Below are 18,728 nucleotides of genomic sequence, written 5' to 3'. Positions count from 1 at the left end.
GGGCCGGTTAAAGCGGCCGCCGCCCGCCCGGCCCCGCGCTAAGCCCGCCCGGCGCCCGCCGTCCTGCGCGCCGCGGCCGCGCGCTCGCCAATGCGGGCCCGGTGCCCGGCCCGAGCCGCCCCCGGAGCCGCCCGCAGCCCCCCGGCCCGACCCCCCGCCCCGGACCCATGCGGCGGCTCCGGGAGCGGTTCCGGAGGTGAGCTGGCCGCGACCCCCGGCGGGGATGGGATCCTCCTTCCTGCCCGAGCCGCTCCCCGCGGGATGGGATCCCCGGGCGGCTTGAGGGGTGGGTGGGGGAGCCGAGGTTTTCTCGCCGGTGCCGGGCGGGGAGAGCAGCGAGGTCCCGAGGGGCGCGAGTGGGCGGGGGTGAGGAGGGTCCTTTGTTTGTGTGTTTATTTGTTCATCGCCGCCGTTAAATGGGTGAAGGTTCGCGCATCCGGCCCTGTGTCACAGCCGCGCATCGCGGCGCTCCCGCGGGGCCCGACCTGTGGCTCCCGCGGGGCCACGGAGCTCCTTGTTCTGCTGCCTCCGAGGGCGCATTGAGTGTCGTGGAATCGCGGAATGCTCCGGATTGGAAGCGCCTTAAAGCTCATCTCGTTCCACCCCTCTGCCTTGGGCAGGGATACCTTGCATGAGACCAGGTTCCTCCAAACCCTGTCCAGCTTGGGCTTGTATGCTTCCAGGGATGGGACAGCCGCAGCTTCTCCGTGACAGGGCCTCAGCACCCTCACAGGGAAGCATTTCTTCCTAGTATCCAATCTAAATCTATGTTTTTTCAGATTAAAACTCAACCCTCATACAGCTTTAAGATGCTGCTTATGTTCACGGGGAGGTTGATTGGGTAAGTGCAATTGTGATTCTTGGGTAAGCATCTGTGAGCTTTGGTTCTTCATTGTCCAGAGTCCAGGCTAATAACTGTTGATGGACAGCCCATCTCCTGGGTGAGGCCAGTTTCACAGTGACCAGGTTCCTGCCATAGGCCTGCCTTGCTGTCCTTTCACCAACTTGCTCAAGAAACTGAAACTTAAGTATTAAAAGGGAAATAAAACTGAAAGAGAAAAATATGAGTGTGGACAGACGTGGTTTCTGTGCTAGCCTGCACCTCGGCTGGCTGGTCCCTTGCCCCTGAGGTCAGATGTGCTGCAGCACCTAGGGTGACTTGTGATTGCTCCCACTCTTTGCTTGAATTGCTGCCTTTCGTACTTGCCAGAAGGCTGGGGAGGCTTTGGGGAGGTCAGTGGGATGCACAGATGCTTTTTTCCATGACACAACCTATGCATGATAGCAGAGTTGTTTGTGGATTCTCAGAGTATTGCAGGTTTCCTTTTATCTTTAGTATTGTGCTGTAAGTACATGAACCTTCACACAGTGTGGAATTTCACTGATATTTCCAAATAAGGGAACTGCTTCTGCACTGATCTGAATTATTCCTGTGCCTCAGATGTTGAGAGATAGTAAAGATTATGTGAGCAGTTATATGCAGCAGCTAGATTCTGTCAAATCCAGGAAGGAAGGTGCCCACTGTGGAGGAAGATGGATCTACTTTTTACTGAATGAATTTGGTCAAAGCCAGATTTGGTCCAAGCAAGCTTTTAATAAATCCTTTCGTTTCTCTTCAAAATCTAATCTGAATGGTCATCAGATCTGTTATGACCAGCTTGTATTTTTTGTTTGTTTGTATTCCTCTTGAAAACAAAGAGCTTAGGTAACATCCTAGATACTGAAGCATATATTTAGATAATCAAGCAGTTTTTAACTCCATTTGATGCATGGTACTGCTGGTTTTGTGGAGTTACACCCATGTTGTTGCAGTTTCTCATATGCTGTTATTTTTGGTTTATTAGGTCTAAATGGCTTCTCCTGCTGCTGGAAAGCACAAAGAAAGAAAGGCTCAAAAAGAGAGAATGTGCTTTTAAGCTGGTGAAAGGAAGTATGAGGTATTTTGAGCTGAATAAAGGAAATATACTTCCTGAAAAGACTAAAAAAAATACAGATCTTTGAGGCCATTATCAGTGCTTGCTGTTTTTACTGACATTTTGCTTCATGCTTAAAACAATAATTCATTCAGCAGATGGGAATCATCAATAGGGTAAAATCTGATTTCTCTTCTACAGTCTGGGGTCTAAGCTTGTTGTAATGCCAGACAAATGCCATACAGATATGTGCAATGGATTTGGGGTTTTGTAATTTATTTTTTCTAAGCTGGCTTTGCATGCAAAGCTTTGAATGCAAAGACAAAGCATTAAGAACCCTCGGACTTTCCTTCTGCTTTGTCTCCTAAATACTATCTTCTCTTAATTCTGGAATCTCTGGGAAACATACAGCATCTGTTCCTTGGAAATGAATAGGGTCTTAAGATTAGGGTCTGTCACAAAGGATGGATCAGTTTGTATGTTTAGAATTTAAAATATTTAAAGTATTTCAAGATCAAAGATCAAGTAGTGTGAAGGGAGGGGTATGAGTTTCTTCCCTCTTGTTTCAAATTGCTGTATGTCTCTCTCAGTACCTTTTTTCTGCTTATATTGGGAGTATATCCATCAAAAGTTGTTTGTTTGCTGCAAATCCTGAGTCTTGAACTTCCTTGGCCCTGAGCAGGTTCTGAGCATTGAGAATTTAAATTGTGAAAAAGAACTCACAGCTCAGTTCAGTGTGAAAGCATTCTGCTTTCCTGGCTGGCTGCAAGCTGTTCTCAGTCTCTTAATTTCAGAAATATCTTATTCTGGTATTGAAGGCAATAATATTTTATCTTAGGTATCTTGGATTGTCAGTATCTTAAATGGAGAAGCATTTGTGCATCCTTCTGAGATGTGCTGCATATCCTCTGATTAAATTATTCTGGTTTCACCAGATCTCTTATTAAAAAATATTAGAGATTTGCTAGAGAATCAAACCGGCTTCAGTTAAAGACATTTCCTGTAAACTGTAGTCCAGTTCAGTGGGACTTTATCAGACTGTCCTGCATTTGATAATAACCTTAATGGCTGTGTTATAGAGAGCCTTTGTTTAGGAGTGAACAGCATCTGAATGCTCTCTACTGAGCTTCCACTTTTGGGAAGGTGAGATTATAATTCCTACAGTTATCTTTTCCAGAAGAGGCAAACGTGACCTGTAGATAGGAGGAAGAACAACGTCCCTGTGTTGCTGTATTCACAAGGCAGGAAACAAGCATCCTTTGTTGGTGGTGGCATGGGGTTTGTTTGCTTATTTATTTATCTTTAAGAAAGAGTGGAGCTGTTTTGCCTCTAGAATGTGAATAAGCAACCACATTCTTCTGCTTTTGTGTTGCAATATCATATGTGTCAATAACTGCAGGAGTATGTGACTGACTTTAACAGTGTGTGTCAAAATAATTTTCCTGGTTTTGATGAGCACATCAGTAATATCACAGAACAGCTATATTCAAAATTCACATCTCTTTTTTAAGACATTAAGCCTAAACTGTCAAGCTGGAAATGAAACGAACTCGGGAGAAGCACTGGCTGGCATTATTGCCCTTCCAAGCACCTCGTTTATGATCCTCCCTCTGAAGTTGTTCCTGATAACGTTTATAAATAGTTAATTATCAAAGGCAGAGAGGAATAACTGGAAGTTTGCTTTACTAAGACTGCTGCCTGTCAGTAGTGACCTGAGCAAGTGCTTTCCAGCATTTGGCATCGGGGTCTGCAGCCTGTTGGAGGCAATCCCTCTCAGAAGGGAGAGGTGCAGGTCCATCAAATGTGCAGCAAAGTTGGTGCTGGGGCATTGTGAGACCCATTTCTGCAAGGCAGAGGTAAAACTGAGCACCTCCCCTCCTGTCAAAACACACTGGGGATGTTGGTGTTATTGGTATAAACACTGAGGTGAAGGGGATTGGTGAGGTGTTGTTAATGCTGGAGCTCTGGTACAGAATATTTGCATCATTCCTGTGCTGCCACAAACAAAACAGGGAAAAAAACCAGCTCTGTGTGTAGGTAACAGAGCAAGGATAGATTTGTTACTGTCTTTCTGTTCTGTTCTACAGCTAATAAATGTCTTTAAATTTGTGACAATAAGAGGTCCTAATTTCTAAAGTGTTAGTTCATAATTCTAAAATCTACCATTACCTCTAGATCCAATGTGGTTGCTTTAGAAAAATGCAGTGTATTTCCTACTGAAAAAAAGGAAAAAAAAATTAAAAGTAGGGCACTGTTGGATAATAGAAGATCCCATTAGGAGGCATCAATTATTTACAGATTTGTATATGATAATAGTGTCTTACATAGAAATTTGGAACACCGTAAATTATAAAGCTACTGCAGAGTATAAAATTAGTCCTTTTGGTTCTTCAGGTTTGAGTTTGACTTTATTTTTTTACTTCTTGTGAGACTTCCGAGGTACCACCACAGAGAAATGTAATAATATTCTGGATGTGAAAAGTGAAAAGTTTCCCATGACTTTGAATTTATGGAGTTGGACAAGGACAGTCCAAGCCTGGCCACTCACTGAGCCAACAGATGCTTTTATTTTTAAACATTTTCCTGACTTGGAAGCAGAACTGAACAAACTGAGTGTTCCATCTTTAGAGGATGCAGCGATGGTGTTCAGCAGCTGTTGAAGACATACAAGCACTGAGAATAAAGTAATTTTCCAGATATCCTGGGAACCTTCATGATGACAGTGTCATTGTCTTCTTGGAGAGGAGAAGAAGGTGCCATTTCTCATTGACAAAAGAAATGCCATTTTTAACCATATATTAACTCTTGAAGGGTTATTAATGTGCTAACAACCATTTATGTGCTGTGTCTGTGAATTAAATCCACATTTTTCTTAGCCTTTATATTAGTACCAATAAAACTGTTTCTTGAAATTGCCATGGTTTGGGGAGGGATCATGACACTGTTATTTTCCCAATGCTGCTACATTTTCATCTATCTGTTTACAAAAAATGGTTCACAAGTCACTTAATAAATCAGTCAAGAAAACCAAGTGAAATATCCGAGACATCTGGAACTGCTTATGCCAACTCTAAGATTTGGGTTGGATTTTTTTAGTTGTTTGTTTGTTTTTCTCTGGTTTGGGGTTGGCCAATATTTTATAGATGTCATAAAAATAGGACTCATTTTGATTTAAACCAGGGGGGACATGGGGAAAGACCAAAGTTTGTCTAACAAGCTTTTTGTATAAATCTAGGTAACAAAGCTGCTCTTGGTTCTGAGCATACAAACATGTTGTGTATTTTCTTGAGAAGCTGTTCCTGGCTTCTTGGATACCCGACTAAATGCCAGTGCATAGTTTTAGAATAACCTAGAGTAAACTGGAATCATTGGTGAAAGATAATCACTTTTGTAGGACACTGAGCAGTGCTGGGATAACAAACTGGAGCTGGAGAAGTTCATAGATTTAATTTGACTGTTGCATATAGGAGTGTGCTGTCTTTTACAGGTGTTACTACACAGATTTAAATTGTTGAGTTTCACAGAAACAGCTGAAGTGTTTGGGTTTTTTAATACCCTTAAATGAAATGTTTGCATTGGCAAGTTCTTCCAAAACTTTCTCAGGTTTCATCATATTCTGTTCAGCTTGTTTGTTTGTTAGAATGTTTGAAAATTCTTAGAAAAAAAGGTGGAATGTCTATGGCAAACCTCTTGAAATGTTTCCTCTTCGGAACTGACCATTAGAGTCTCATTTCATCATCCCCATGTAGGAGATGTTTGGATCTTGGTTACAGACATGGATTGGAAAAATGAGCCACTTCATGCTCCAGACACAAATGCTGCTTGCTATAGGAGTCAAAAAATCAGTGTTCAAGTGCTCCAAACTGGAATATTGCTGCAGTTTCAAGAACTTTGTAAAAGAAGAGTAACCCCTGACAGCTATGATGAACTCCAGTTTTCAAGAATAAATTGCATTCTTGCTGTGTAATTTAAATAGGAAGTGTTTTATTCTTCCTCTGACCAAACTGTCAGAAAAGACAGAGTCTGACTGCTCTATGTGAACTCCTGATTAAGATAACCATCACTTGCCCCAGGCAGTCACAGGAATTTATTTAACATGTGTGTCTGGTAAGAGACTTTACTTGGGAGAACTTGCAATTTAAATCACAGTTACTTTGAACATGCCTGTACTTATAATCCTTAGCACTACCAGGTTGGAAGTATTCCTTCATTTCCTTCATGACATTCAGAGAGATGTTTTAGTAACTTTCCTGAAAGTACTTCTTAATTATTCAACAGGTTTATGAACCACCCAGCTCCAGCCAACAGCCGCTACAAACCCACTTGCTATGAACATGCTGCTAACTGTTACACACATGCAGTAAGTACACTTCTGGATTCTTTTCCTATTTTTTTTAACCAGATATTTCAATAAATTTTTGTGTGTTTGGGTTGCTAAATGCTTACCTTTGCCTCACTGTGTTCATATCTACAGCCTCTCTCTGGTTTTGTTCATATAAGCATTAACTGTAACAGTCCAGAAAATTAGATGTTTGGTAATGTTCCAAATCTCTTAGAGCTCCAGACACTTCATAAGATTCCTTTTCACCAATGTTACAGGTCTTTAACTCGATATTTTCCCTCTGTTCCAGTCAAAGGATGCCTGCAGTAAAGGGGGTATAGGCCACTAGTAGTTAGACTGCAAGGTGGATTTCCCAGGTTTGCCCTGACATAATATTTGCAAATTGTAAACTAGAAGTATAAGAAAGATTTATCCATGTGAGAAATGGGAAGGCTTCATCAGACTGTCTGTGGGTATGGGCAACAAGAGCTGGAATGTTTTAATTCTGATACCTGCTGACTCTTCAAAAAATCTGCTGTTTTGCAAGAGGCCCTGATAATGCTGACAGCCCTGCTGAAATTTCAAGTCTTTCCTTATTTTCGTAATGTAGGGACTTATTGTAGATTTGAATATATGGTATTCACATAAAAAAGAACAAAAGCAATCCCCTTTGATTTTTTTTTTTTTCTTTTAGTAATTAGGAAGTTTAATTTGCTGTCTGGCACTTTGAAAAGGACTTAAAAATGTGTTTGTTTGCTTTTTAAGATAGCATTTGCCCTTTTATAAAAGCAACTTCTGAGTGTCCTCAATCCCTCAACTCCAAACATCTGAAGTATGTTTGACTTTGTCCTCAGTCTCTTATCTTCAGTGTGTCTGAGTGTGCTGCAGATATGAAAGCTCAAAGTAGTGCCCAGGACTCTTCAGTTCTTGAAGGAGCTCTGTTCTTAGGGATCCCTTGTGTGTATTTTGTAAATAACCAACATACAGCTCCGTGGTGCTGGTAAAAACAGAATCACCTTGGTTTTGCATGTAGACATAAAGTTGACTGAAGCTTCGGTGTTCTTTAAGCCAAAGGTTTCATGTACAGCATTATGTAAATATATGCTTATTTGCCTAAGGAATGAAGCAACATTCTGTTAGTTAGGACAAATACGTACTTTATCTCATAATCCTTGTGCAAATCTTGTTTGGTCTGGCCAGAAGTTAGATTTCAAAATATCTGGCAGATGTTGCTGTGCTCCTTAGCCATTTCAGCTTTCACCTAGTTGAAAAACAGGCATGTTTTACTCCTACCTATTAGCAGGACTTGACAGCCAAGGTGGATCAGTGTTTTCTGGTAGGCTGGAGTTTGTGGTGGAGCTGTCTGATTACTTTCTGAGCAGTCAAACTACCTGCTAAACTGACAATGAACTGTTAAAATAAATATGCAATAACTTTTCATCAATATTTAAAGTCTTGAAATGGGAGTCTAAGCTGGGAAAGCACAGAAAAGCTAGGGGGGATGTTTTCATCTCCTTTGTGTTGCAGGCTTACTAAATGTTAGATGGTCAAGTGGCTGAGTCTTTGCTGCTAGATTACAGTGTGAGTTTTCAATTAGACATTGATGATTCTATAGAACAGAATTCAACAATGGTTCTCCAACATATTTTTATTTCAAATTTTTATTCATAATTCACAAAGCAGTCAGCTTCTCCTTTATGAATGTGGCTGTACTTCTCAGTAGGCATCCCATCTGGTTTTGCACTTAAAAATGCACAGGAATCAGTTTATGGCAGCTACTTGATTAAAAAAAAAAAAAAACAAGCAACAAAAAATAAGGATAAAGGAGGGTATAGAATCTCAGGTACAACCTTTTGGTACAATACTTAAAAGATAGTTTTGTGTTGCATAGTAAGGTTTCTTCAAATTTCATACTCATAAGGCTATTTTAAGTGTCTTGCTTTTTTTTTTAGCTTTAAATGAAGCATTGACTTGTCTTCAGACATTGGTAGAGAGGAATGGCAGCAAAGTAGTTGAAAACAGACAGAAAAAACTGTTCTCTGTGTTCAGAGGGACAGGAAGGAAACAGTGCATGAGAAAAGCAGGTGTTGTGAGAATTGGAGGGGAGAGATGACTTTCATAACGAAGCTTTCTGGTGTATATAATGTTTATTAGACAAAAGTTAGACCTTGCTGTGTTAAAACCTCAGGATTTAGACATGGCTTGCTTTATACTACTTTCAATGTTTCTTCTAACTGCCTTAAAAGGATTAACTATTCTTAAAATAATTATAATCTGTATTCCAGGTTGGGTCAGTGAAGTGCATGGAAAAACAGTAGTATAAATATTTAAAAAGTGAGACTTGGAGCATTTAGGTGGTCATTTGAGCATGGAAGAAGTGGTGATCAGAATTTCAGAAGGACTCTTCTGATGAAAATGTCTCCATTCCCATTGACTGGTATAAGCAGTTTCTCTGCCCTCTGTGTGTTGCACAGCCCAAGTTGCTTGTGGGCCTCTTACTCTGTGTTACTGGTCTCCTAAAATTAGGGGAAAATTGAAAAGTTGGGAGAGATGGTAACAAGAGTGCACTCGTGGAGTAGGCAGTTGGAGATGGGCACAGCCCTTCATGGTTCCCTCTAAGTGTCCCATTTTTTGAGGGCAGGGCTGGCAGCTTTATTGCTGTTTCTGTTGCCTTCCTTTCCAAAAAGAAGTGCATGGACCATTTTTGTGCCCTCAGTGTTTCCCTCCCAGTGAGAGGCTTGTGAGATTGCAGCAGTAACACCATACACTGATGCAGTGGCTCGTGCATCAAAGGCATTGTTTCTGCCTGCATGATGTGCAAGGAGAATAACTTTATTTTCCAGGAATGTTATATACAAGAGCAAAACTTCCAACAGGTTTTTAAATCTCTCTGTGGCAGAGATTGTCTGGAGAAATATGGAAAGAATACAGGAAAAATGCTGACCAGTGGAGCAATATCCTGAGCAACCCCAGACAGGTGGAAGATACTGGGTATTTTGCTGTTAGTTGGTAACCAGAGAGTGTCATTTCACTGAAGTGACCCTGATCAGGTTCACAGCTTATTGTGTCAGCCTCTTTCCTTGTGCCTTAAGGGTTTTTACTTGTTGTGACAGCAGGGTTTGTGGTAGTTGGTTTCCCAAAATACACCACACAGAGGTTGTGCTGAAAACTATTCTGAAAGATTACCACCTGTAGATGTAAATTAACATATTTTAATAATTTATCTTCCTCCTTATTGCAAAGGGCTTTTAACTTGATTCTCTCATTTTGTTCTGGCATTTCTCTAGAAAGCTTAGGAAACTGTTGCCTTCTCTCTTGTTCTGCAGATCTTCCTTCCAGCCCCACTTCTGATAGCCAGGATTAATCACGGTGCTAAAATTAGTAAATTTGCACATCACAGTTCTGGCTTTGCTCACAGTACATTAAGTTATGGGTTTGATGATATTCACTTGGAAGACTTGCACTCTGTGATGAAATAAGCAAAGATTTTTGACTTGTAGCTGGAGTTTTTTTCAAGGAATATTGGCAACTAGGAAATGCTTTGTCATGCTGTAAAATGACACAGCACAATCCCACTCATTCTGTTCTGATTCTCTGACTGCTTTTTTGGTAAACTCCCCTCCTTTTAAAGGACTGATTAATGGCTTTTCCATTCTGAAAGCTGGAGATTAAAATGCAATTCTTGTGCATGTGATTTTTTTCAAATGAACATGGGAAAATTTGCCTTTTTTTATGAACTGAAGCTTAATATTTCTTTTGTAAGATGGGTAAAGCCCATTGTACCATATGTTACCTGTTATGGCATTACCATCTGAAGAACTTTAATCGAGTTGGCTGGAGCAGCAGGGTATCATTTCTGGATTTTGTATTTAATCTAGCTATTTTTGCCCAAAAGAAAAAGAGTAATAAAACATCTCTTGTTTCGTCTGGCTGTTCCCATGGTATCTACCAAGCATGGAGAGGAAAATGGTTCCAAAAACAACACTTAGAAAAAACAATCAGTCCTTTTCATGGAATACAGTACTCTTCCCTGTGAGAAGTAGAATTGTTCTTTAAAGCAGGACAAGGCAAAAAGGAGATTAAAGTCTTCATTCATGTGCTGTACTTGTGATTGTGAAGGTGCAAATAAAGAGGTGATAAGAGAATTGCTTCTTTGCTTTAACTGTATCACTCTATACACAATAATTACTGGAAAGAATGATTGACACTCAACTTTGTTTTGGCCCATTTGTGCATCCTATGTCACGGCTTAGCTTGTGAAATACTTATTTGAGGAGACTAGTAAAAAGCTGGGGTCTCTGTGTAAGAAAGGCAGGTTATTCTGTGTATTAAAATCTAAAAATCTTAAATCTAAAGCCCAAAGAGGGCTCTTTTCCTGTGAAGTGGTCTCTGTCAGAGTCCCTGAGCAGCTCATGCCTAGGCTATTATAGGGAAATAATAGGAATTTGCTGTTTCACCTGGTATTTATAGGTATTTAATCTCTCTGAAACCTTTTAGTTCTCTGTCAAGTTTAGTCAAAACTGGAATTTGCACCAAAAATTGGGAAGGAAACTGAGGATACAGTGGGACTGTACAGCTTAGAGCCATGGCTACACCACCATTTCTGGGGCTAAGTATCCTCCTGTCCCCTGCAAAAACTAAAAGAAACAGCTGTCACATCTCATCAGTTCCTGGCTGTGCCAGGGGCTTCAGCCACACTTCATTCACACTGTGTGTCATGTGTGGAAAACAGGAGTGACTGATCTCCTGCGGAGTGACACATTTCAACCTTCCCTGAATTTGGGGGCCATCCAGGATGTGTGCAGGAAACTTAGGTGATAAATGAGAAGCCCGGCTGGCAGACTATTTCTGGCCTTAAAGTGCACCAAGTCAACTTCCATAGTTCCATTACAAAACTCAGGAAGTGTTTTCACCTCTAGTCCCAGTGCTGTGAATGTATCAATGCCATACTTTTCATTTCCCTGGCTCTGCAGCTTTTGGCACAAATACACTGAATTTTGCAAAACATAAGGAAATTGAATAGTAATGAAGCTACAGCTGATATACTTCAAAGTCAGAAGAAGATTGTTATTCTCAGATCCATTCATGTTATTGTTATTCTCAGATCCATTCAGTTTGCTCTGCATCCTCTGCAGTGAGCAGAACCTCGATTTCCTCTGGTCTGTAATTAGATAAAGAACAGATAGGTCAGGCTAGACTAGAACTCTGCAGTCTGAGCTATCAAACCTGTAATGCAGAGTGGCCAGATTTGTTTAAACATTGCTTGTTCCTGGCTTTATTGTTTAACATATGAGACTTGGGTTAAATTACCAAGAATTTAACCCTAAGAAGCTTGTTTGCAATTCAAGGGAACAAATTAGCATCTTGGACATGCTGTAGGGCCTGGAAGGGAATTTGTGCAGTGTTTGTAACTTAGAAGGCTGACTTGATAGTGGATGGAGATGGGTAGAAATACCTGAGTCAGTGAGCTCTCTTCTTGAAATACTTGTTGGAACGTAGGGTGTTTTTTAGGGTTTTTGGGGTTATTTTCTCCTTCCCCCCCGCTTTTCTTTTTGCCTTTTCCTGAAGGACATAGAGGTACATCACGTCTTTTATTCTGGAAGGGAGTGTGGTTTTAACTGTATGCATTTAAAGCCTGCAGTTACTTCTTGGATGCTTCATGCAAGCATGGTAATTTTATCATGATGTTTGAACAGGGCCTGTTTTGGAAGAAGTGAATTAGAAGTGCTTGAGAGGGAGGTGGAAAGGAAAACAGAGTTGGATATGCTGCTTTAGCAGAACATCTTTGTGCATTAAAAATCTATTCATGAGGGAAGTTTGCAGCTAATTTATTTATGGTAGCTTAAACCCAAGTTCTGCAAAACTGTTGCTTAATTCTTGCAACTGCACTTGGCTAAATGCTTTGTGTTTTCATTTGAGATTCGAGTTTATTTTGGTCTGTCTTGTGCTCTGTGTCTATGCACAAGAGGTGGCTTAAATTCAAGCCTAGAGTAAGATCAACTTGGTTTTAAAACATTAGGCAGAATGTGAAAATAAAACCACTGCTAATACTTACAAAATTAGACAAAAGAATTTGCTGTCATAACTAGAGGAGTTGGTAACCTTCCCTGGTACCATGGGGGGAGAAATTTAGCAAAACCAGATCTAACCTATGCCTGAGACATCGATGAATTTCTGGTGCTGATGTGTCAACTTAAAACTAAATGACAAAACTCTCTCTGGCTGGGGCTGGGCTTTCTTCCTGCTGGTGCTGCTCTGTGGGTGGCACCACAGCAGGGACCTGACAATGGCCTTTTGTTTTGGCAGTTCCTGATTGTTCCTGCCATCGTGGGCAGTGCCCTCCTCCATCGGCTCTCGGATGACCGCTGGGAGAAGATCACAGCATGGATGTATGGGGTGGGGCTCTGCGCCCTCTTCATCGTCTCCACCGTGTTCCACATCGTCTCCTGGAAAAAGAGTCACCTGAGGTAGCAGGAGAAAATGCTGCACTTCCTTGAGATGTTTCCCTATTGTGTTTCTCAATCAAAACCAATTTTACAGGAGGTTGGAGTGGTACTTTCTACTGAATCATGATAAAAACACCCTTGATTTTTTTTGAAGAAATAGCGAGCCAAGCTCATGTACCAGTGAACTTGAATGCCTGCTGCCTTGTCACAAAGACAAGGTGTTTATGTAGGCCCTAGTGGCTCTTAATCCAGAAGCAGAATGGGAAAAACATAATGTAAGTGCTTGATGGAAAATATCCCATTGTGGACATGAAGACACTGTCTGGGACTATGGCGTGCTCAGGTGCTCTGAGGAGCACAGCTTTTGCCAATGCCCAGCTAACCAGCAGGAAACCTCCTTAGGACCAAGGCAGCAATAGCAAAACTGACATGGGATTTATTATTTTAATTTTATTTTATTTATCCCTTGTAAGACTCCCTAAATAAATTGGATATAGCCAGTAGTCAGTAAATAGTAACAGTGTCTGGATTAGGCAGAGCTGATGTGACAGGGATGCAAGGTGGGGGTGGAGAAGGGGAGAGGACTGGAGAAGTGCTCAGCTCTTATGTGTCTCAGTTCCTCCACATAGTTGTAAGAGGGATGGAGGTGATTTTCCCCAGAGTAATTCCAAAACATGTCAAGAAAGTGAGGTGATGCCAAAATCTTCCCAAAACATGTCATGGTGACCTGTTCTGTCTCTCTCTCCCTAGGACAATGGAGCATTGCTTTCACATGTGTGACAGAATGATGATCTATGTCTTCATTGCAGCATCCTACGCACCATGGTAAGAAATGGGACCGCAGCTGCAGAATCAAAGCTTTTCTAAAGTAAACAGTTTGTCATTGCAGCTTTCCAAAATCTATAGATGGCTTCTTGGATGCAATTGACCACATTATGTGTTGTGGCAGACTGTGTAATGCCATCTCCTGGGCCTTGCTGAGCAGAAAGTGATGCTAGAAAACATCAGAAAGTAGTTTATTTATATTCCATATACCTCAGTTCATGCTTTCCACCCATCAATGCAAACAACTTCTGCCTCTCTGTGGGCAGAATGTCCCAGTGTTTGTTTCCCCCATCATTCTGTAGTTAAAGCTCTGAGTATTTATTTTTATTAATCCCTACTTCTATTGTGTTACTTTACCCATCACTTTGGTCTCTTGGAACCTTTATGCCTCCAGGTTAAATCTCCGTGAGCTGGGACCTCTGGCATCTCACATGAGATGGTTTATCTGGCTGATGGCTGCTGGAGGAACCCTTTATGTATTTCTCTACCATGAAAAGTAAGAATTATTCTTTGCATTTAACTTTAAACTGAAAATTATCATCAGAGAACAAGACCAAACTTTTTTTGTTTTGGAGATGAGCTACCAAGATTCTCATCAAACAAGAAAATTTAAGTTGTCTCAGTGTTTTATTCTCACTGGTACTTACTGCAAGTGAAGGTGTCTGGGCAGTATTTAGAGAAGGTGTTGCCTGCAACTCTACAATGCAGAGATAAACACTAGTTTTAATTTTGTCATAAAACACTGGTTATCCATCTGCATGAAAGCTTTTTGTGTAATGACCCAATACCAACACATAATTTAAAATACTAATTTTTGCTGTTGAAGGAAATGTCCACCCTTTTGTACACCTCCTTAAATTCCTCAAATCGTTCCTTTTTAGGTATAAGATCGTTGAACTCTTTTTCTATTTAGCGATGGGATTTTCTCCTGCTCTGGTAGTGACATCCATGGTAAGGAATGTGACTATTAACAGTGCAAACAAACAAAACTTGCCTTTTATAACCAGCTTAAATTCCAGTGCAGCTCTTTCCTCTGCAGAGATATTCATTTTAGTATACTATACTTGTAAATGCTCTTTGCAGAGCACCCATATGCAACCTGTTATAGTTTGGATTTATAGTTCACATTTCAGTGATATGCTGCCTTGTTTTGTTCAATTTGGGCTGCATTGTGTGGATAAAGAGAGCCTGGGTTTCTTGGTGCATCTGAAAAGCATCCTACTCCAAATTTGTTTATAGTTACACATTTTAAATAATGTTGATTAACCATCTCTGCTGCTAATATAAATGTGACACATTTTCAAGTTAATGCTTTAACTGGCTGTATCAAAGTCTTGCTGGGAGGAGCTGCATTAAACTCACACTTCCACAGAGTAATGTGGTTTTCTTTGTCTCCATGATTGCTCTGCTGATGAAGCAAACCATCAATTTTGTTTTAGTTCTTGAGTTGTCCCAGTATAACTTTTCCAGTGCTATGGGGACATACTATTAAAAAAACATTATTGTGCATTTCACAAAGTGTAATATAAATACACCACATTTCTCACTTGTCCATCTGTCCCACCCAACATTTTCTGAGTTGTCACAGCCAGCTCCCTTTGCTTGGGGGAGAAAAGCACTGTATATTTTGTCCATAAATACTCTTTGCCCCCTTTACACCCTGCCCCTGACCTGTCCTTGTTCCCTGGCAGAGCAACACCGAGGGACTGCAGGAGGTGGCCTGGGGAGGTTTGATCTATTGCCTGGGCGTGGTGTTCTTCAAGAGTGATGGAGTGATCCCCTTTGCCCATGCCATCTGGCACGTCTTCGTGGCCACAGCAGCTGCTGTCCATTACTATGCCATTTGGAAGTACCTTTACAGAAGTCCTGCAGACATCATTCGTCACTTATGAGATGATACAAAAAAAAATAATCTGCACTTGGCCTCTGTAACAGTATTATTTGACTTAAAGAATTGGGGGGAATTGGAAAAATTGCACAACAAAACTGCACTGACTTTGGTAGTTCTGTGAACACAATTACTGTGAACTGATGTTTGTGTCCTGCCATTTCCCATTACATGGCAAGTGCTGTAAATAACCAAGATACTGTACTGCAGTAACCAAGAGTCCATTCCACATTAGCAGAACTGGCTACCTGATGTTTACAAACAAATTTTGTATGCTAGTTTAATTTTACAATTTTTAACTACGTGAATTTTTCTAAATTAGTGATTCAAATGGTGAAGTCAGTGCTATAGTGAAAACGTAATGCTCTTGACATGAAATTGGTTTCTATCACTTTTCCACAAGTCATTTCTTAAACATGAATCAGAGACAACTAATCTACTTTTACCACCCGTTATCTTGGTATAATGTGACTTTTATAGAAACTTTTCTGTGTTTTTTGTAAACTTTAAAAGTACATGTATTGAACTGAAGACATACAGCTGTCATCTATGCAGTTATTCATGTTGCAAACCCTTGCAGGAAATGGTTACATTCCACACCCTGTTCTGAGGAGCAAACGTACCTCTTCTGAAGTTTGTGTTGCAGCTGTAATTGTAATAACCACTTTTACAAACTAAAAACTAAACGTGATTCTTCTGAGTTCTAATGTGGCAGCATTCTGCTCGTTTACAGCACCACTGAACCAGACCTTAGGGTGACTTTATTTGTGATGAAGAGCTGTAAAAGGAATAGCTGAGGTGATTTTCTCCTCCACGTTCCCAGCTGTACCCATGCTGCCCAGGGTGGGGGCTCGTGTGGAATATCCCCCATCCAAGCCAGGGCCACTCATTTCCCCAGCCCATTTACACACATGTGGCATTGAGACTTGGGTTTCCAAAGGGGCTTAAACTGACTGGTCCCACCAGCTTTTGGTGGGGTGTTTCTGCTGGAAAACCCAGGTGGGAGCAGCAGGCAGAGCATTGTTGAGCACCTGGAGCTCAGGGTTCTTCACAAGCACAGCCTGGCAGGGAGCAGAGCTTGGACGATGTGGTAGGGTGTCACTTGTCATCCTGGGACTTCACACAGAGTCTAACTGGTCTTTGTTACTGTCTGTCTGTACAGGAAATCTAGCTGTGGTAGCAAGTCATGATTGTAGGACATGTGCTCAGATGAGCAGTGTAGAAGAGCCATTGTAATCCTGTTTGTCCAATAATTGTATCCTGTCCCACTATGTAATGAATGTCTTATATTAAGATTGACTTTATCCTTTTTCTAATTTACTCAGTTTTACATGTCAATATTTAAAAACAAAACCAAAATGTGTTGCCTTTTTCAGATTTTGTTCTGGATATTGCCTGTCTGCAAACAATAAATAGCAAGATAGGGATGTTTCAAAGGTCCTGTTTCACTCAGATTTGCCAGAGAGCCGCAAGTTTTAGAATATTTACATTTGTATAGGGAATTTACTAGAGGGACAAACTTTAAATTCAAGACATTGAAGAATTGCTCTGTGGTGGTAGCAGGTGATCAGAGAAGTGGCAGCACCACAGCAAACTCAGACTGCCCCAAAAGAGAGCAAAGGTAACAGCTGGGCAGGTGATTCTGCTACAACAGTCTTGCAGATCTGGATGCCTCAGTTTTTTAACATTGTGTCTATTTTAATATTTTCCACTTTTTGTGAGTTCATATATTTTGTTGAAATGCAGTACTGCTAAAACCACTAAAAACATGTAAAGGTTTTCTGTAGTCAAACTATTGCTTGAATATGTTTCTTTTAATTTTAAGTTAATTTTTCATGGCATTTGCTTTTTGGAGTGTTTGAAATGGTTTTTAAAAAAGTTTCAATTCGCCAAAAATATTTTGAATTACTGTATTCTAGTCAATATGATATTGAATGTACTAGACTAATAATAAACATTTGGTGCAATTTGGAAACTCTCATTTTCTTGGTGGTGTTTTTTTCCCTCTCCATAATTTGGGCAGGGCAGTCAGGGACTGACACTGTGACCAATCCTGACAAAAGGGATCCTGAGTTGAAGCTTAGGACCCTCATGTCTGCTCAGCCAATGCTTAAAAAACAGTAAGAAAGACTGTAATCCAAATTATTCAATTTTTAGTATGGAAAAAATATATTTCTGTCTAATTTTGGTCAATAGTTAGAACTTGCTTTCCCCTTTTTGCTGTTCTGAGATATAAGAATATCCTGGGATATTTTTTCAGCTTAGAACATTGAAATACATAATTTTGCTCCTATCCCTGGAGGGATATCATTGCATAAAATATAGACAAGCTGAACTAGAAATGTGTTTCTGTCTGGAAAGCAAGCATATCAATTAGTCTTTTCTTTTTTCCCTTCATCTAATAGGAGCTCTTGAGGCTGATTCCTCTCAGGAGTAAGGATAGTGCTTTTTCCAGTAATGCATGCTGCAGTACAGAGATGGGATTTCTTTGTCTTCCCAAGGAAAATGTTTTTAAAAGCACTTGCTTCTGTATTTTCTATGCCTCTAGGTTTTAGAAGTGCAACAAGTAGGCTGAATCTAAATAAAGCAGAGATAGCAAACATTGCAGATGGACCTTTCCAGAAAATGTCTGGGATGCAGCAGGTACTTTGAATACTGCATATATTCTTAGATTGTGTTTTTATAACACAATATCCTGTGCATCAAAAAGTAATTCTATTAAATGAAGGGCTTCATTTAAGGATTTATATTAGAGTGCTCATTTGAATGGTATTGGTTTAAAATACACAGCGAGGAATGCCCAAAGACAATATTAATTTTTCTTCCTATTAATAAAAAGAGGTCTAAAAGTAAGCTGATGTTCCAATCCTGTCTGCTCCATGTTCCTCTTAATTATTTGTGATTATGATGAGGATCTCCCAGTTCTAGGTAAGTAAGAAAGTTCTTTTCAAGGAGGCTTGAGTGGCCTTGTGGGTCCCTTCCAACTCAGGATATTCTAAAAAATGCACATTGTTGGGGCTGGAATGAGCAAGTTAAAGAGAAGATTCTTCCTCGTTTTTTTTTTTTAAATGCCCCTCCTGCTCAGAACCTCTACACAATTCTTTACTTGGGTCTGGTGGGTTTAGCCACGAGATGTCCCTGAAGGCCAAGGCTGTCATGGTCACATCATGTGCTTGACTAAATCTTTTCTCCATGCTTTGCTATTTTTAAAGAGCACAGGATGTTTGGCTCTGCTGCTGATTGCTTTCACCCATCAATAGGTGCCATAAGGTTAAAGCTAAAAATAGTTGACAAAAGAGTGATCAGGATGGCACAGCAAAGCTGGCTCCAGGGTG

The 18,728-nt window shown here is 40.6% G+C and overlaps 1 protein-coding gene across 1 annotated transcript; it reads left to right on the top strand.

Moving 5' to 3' along the window:
• The first annotated feature begins 42 nt into the window (after positions 1 to 42).
• Positions 43 to 17,368, top strand: MMD (monocyte to macrophage differentiation associated). The gene is made up of 7 exons (XM_059864671.1): positions 43 to 196; positions 6,192 to 6,273; positions 12,541 to 12,701; positions 13,431 to 13,505; positions 13,900 to 14,001; positions 14,387 to 14,456; positions 15,197 to 17,368. Exons 1-7 carry the CDS (start codon positions 168 to 170, stop codon positions 15,395 to 15,397), a joined length of 720 nt encoding a protein of 239 aa, XP_059720654.1. The 5' UTR covers positions 43 to 167; the 3' UTR covers positions 15,398 to 17,368.
• The last annotated feature ends 1,360 nt before the right edge of the window (positions 17,369 to 18,728 follow it).

Source organism: Haemorhous mexicanus, chromosome 20 (genome assembly GCF_027477595.1).
Source record: "Haemorhous mexicanus isolate bHaeMex1 chromosome 20, bHaeMex1.pri, whole genome shotgun sequence".
Lineage (NCBI taxonomy): Eukaryota > Metazoa > Chordata > Aves > Passeriformes > Fringillidae > Haemorhous > Haemorhous mexicanus.
This window is presented reverse-complemented; position numbering and strand designations above follow the sequence as displayed.

Coding starts and splice junctions, on each gene's coding strand:
- MMD (XM_059864671.1), top strand. CDS start 168: ATGCGGCGGCTCCGGGAGCGGTTCCGGAG. Junction 13,506..13,899: donor GCAGCATCCTACGCACCATG/GTAAGAAATGGG, acceptor TTATGCCTCCAG/GTTAAATCTCCGTGAGCTGG. Junction 14,002..14,386: donor GTATTTCTCTACCATGAAAA/GTAAGAATTATT, acceptor GTTCCTTTTTAG/GTATAAGATCGTTGAACTCT.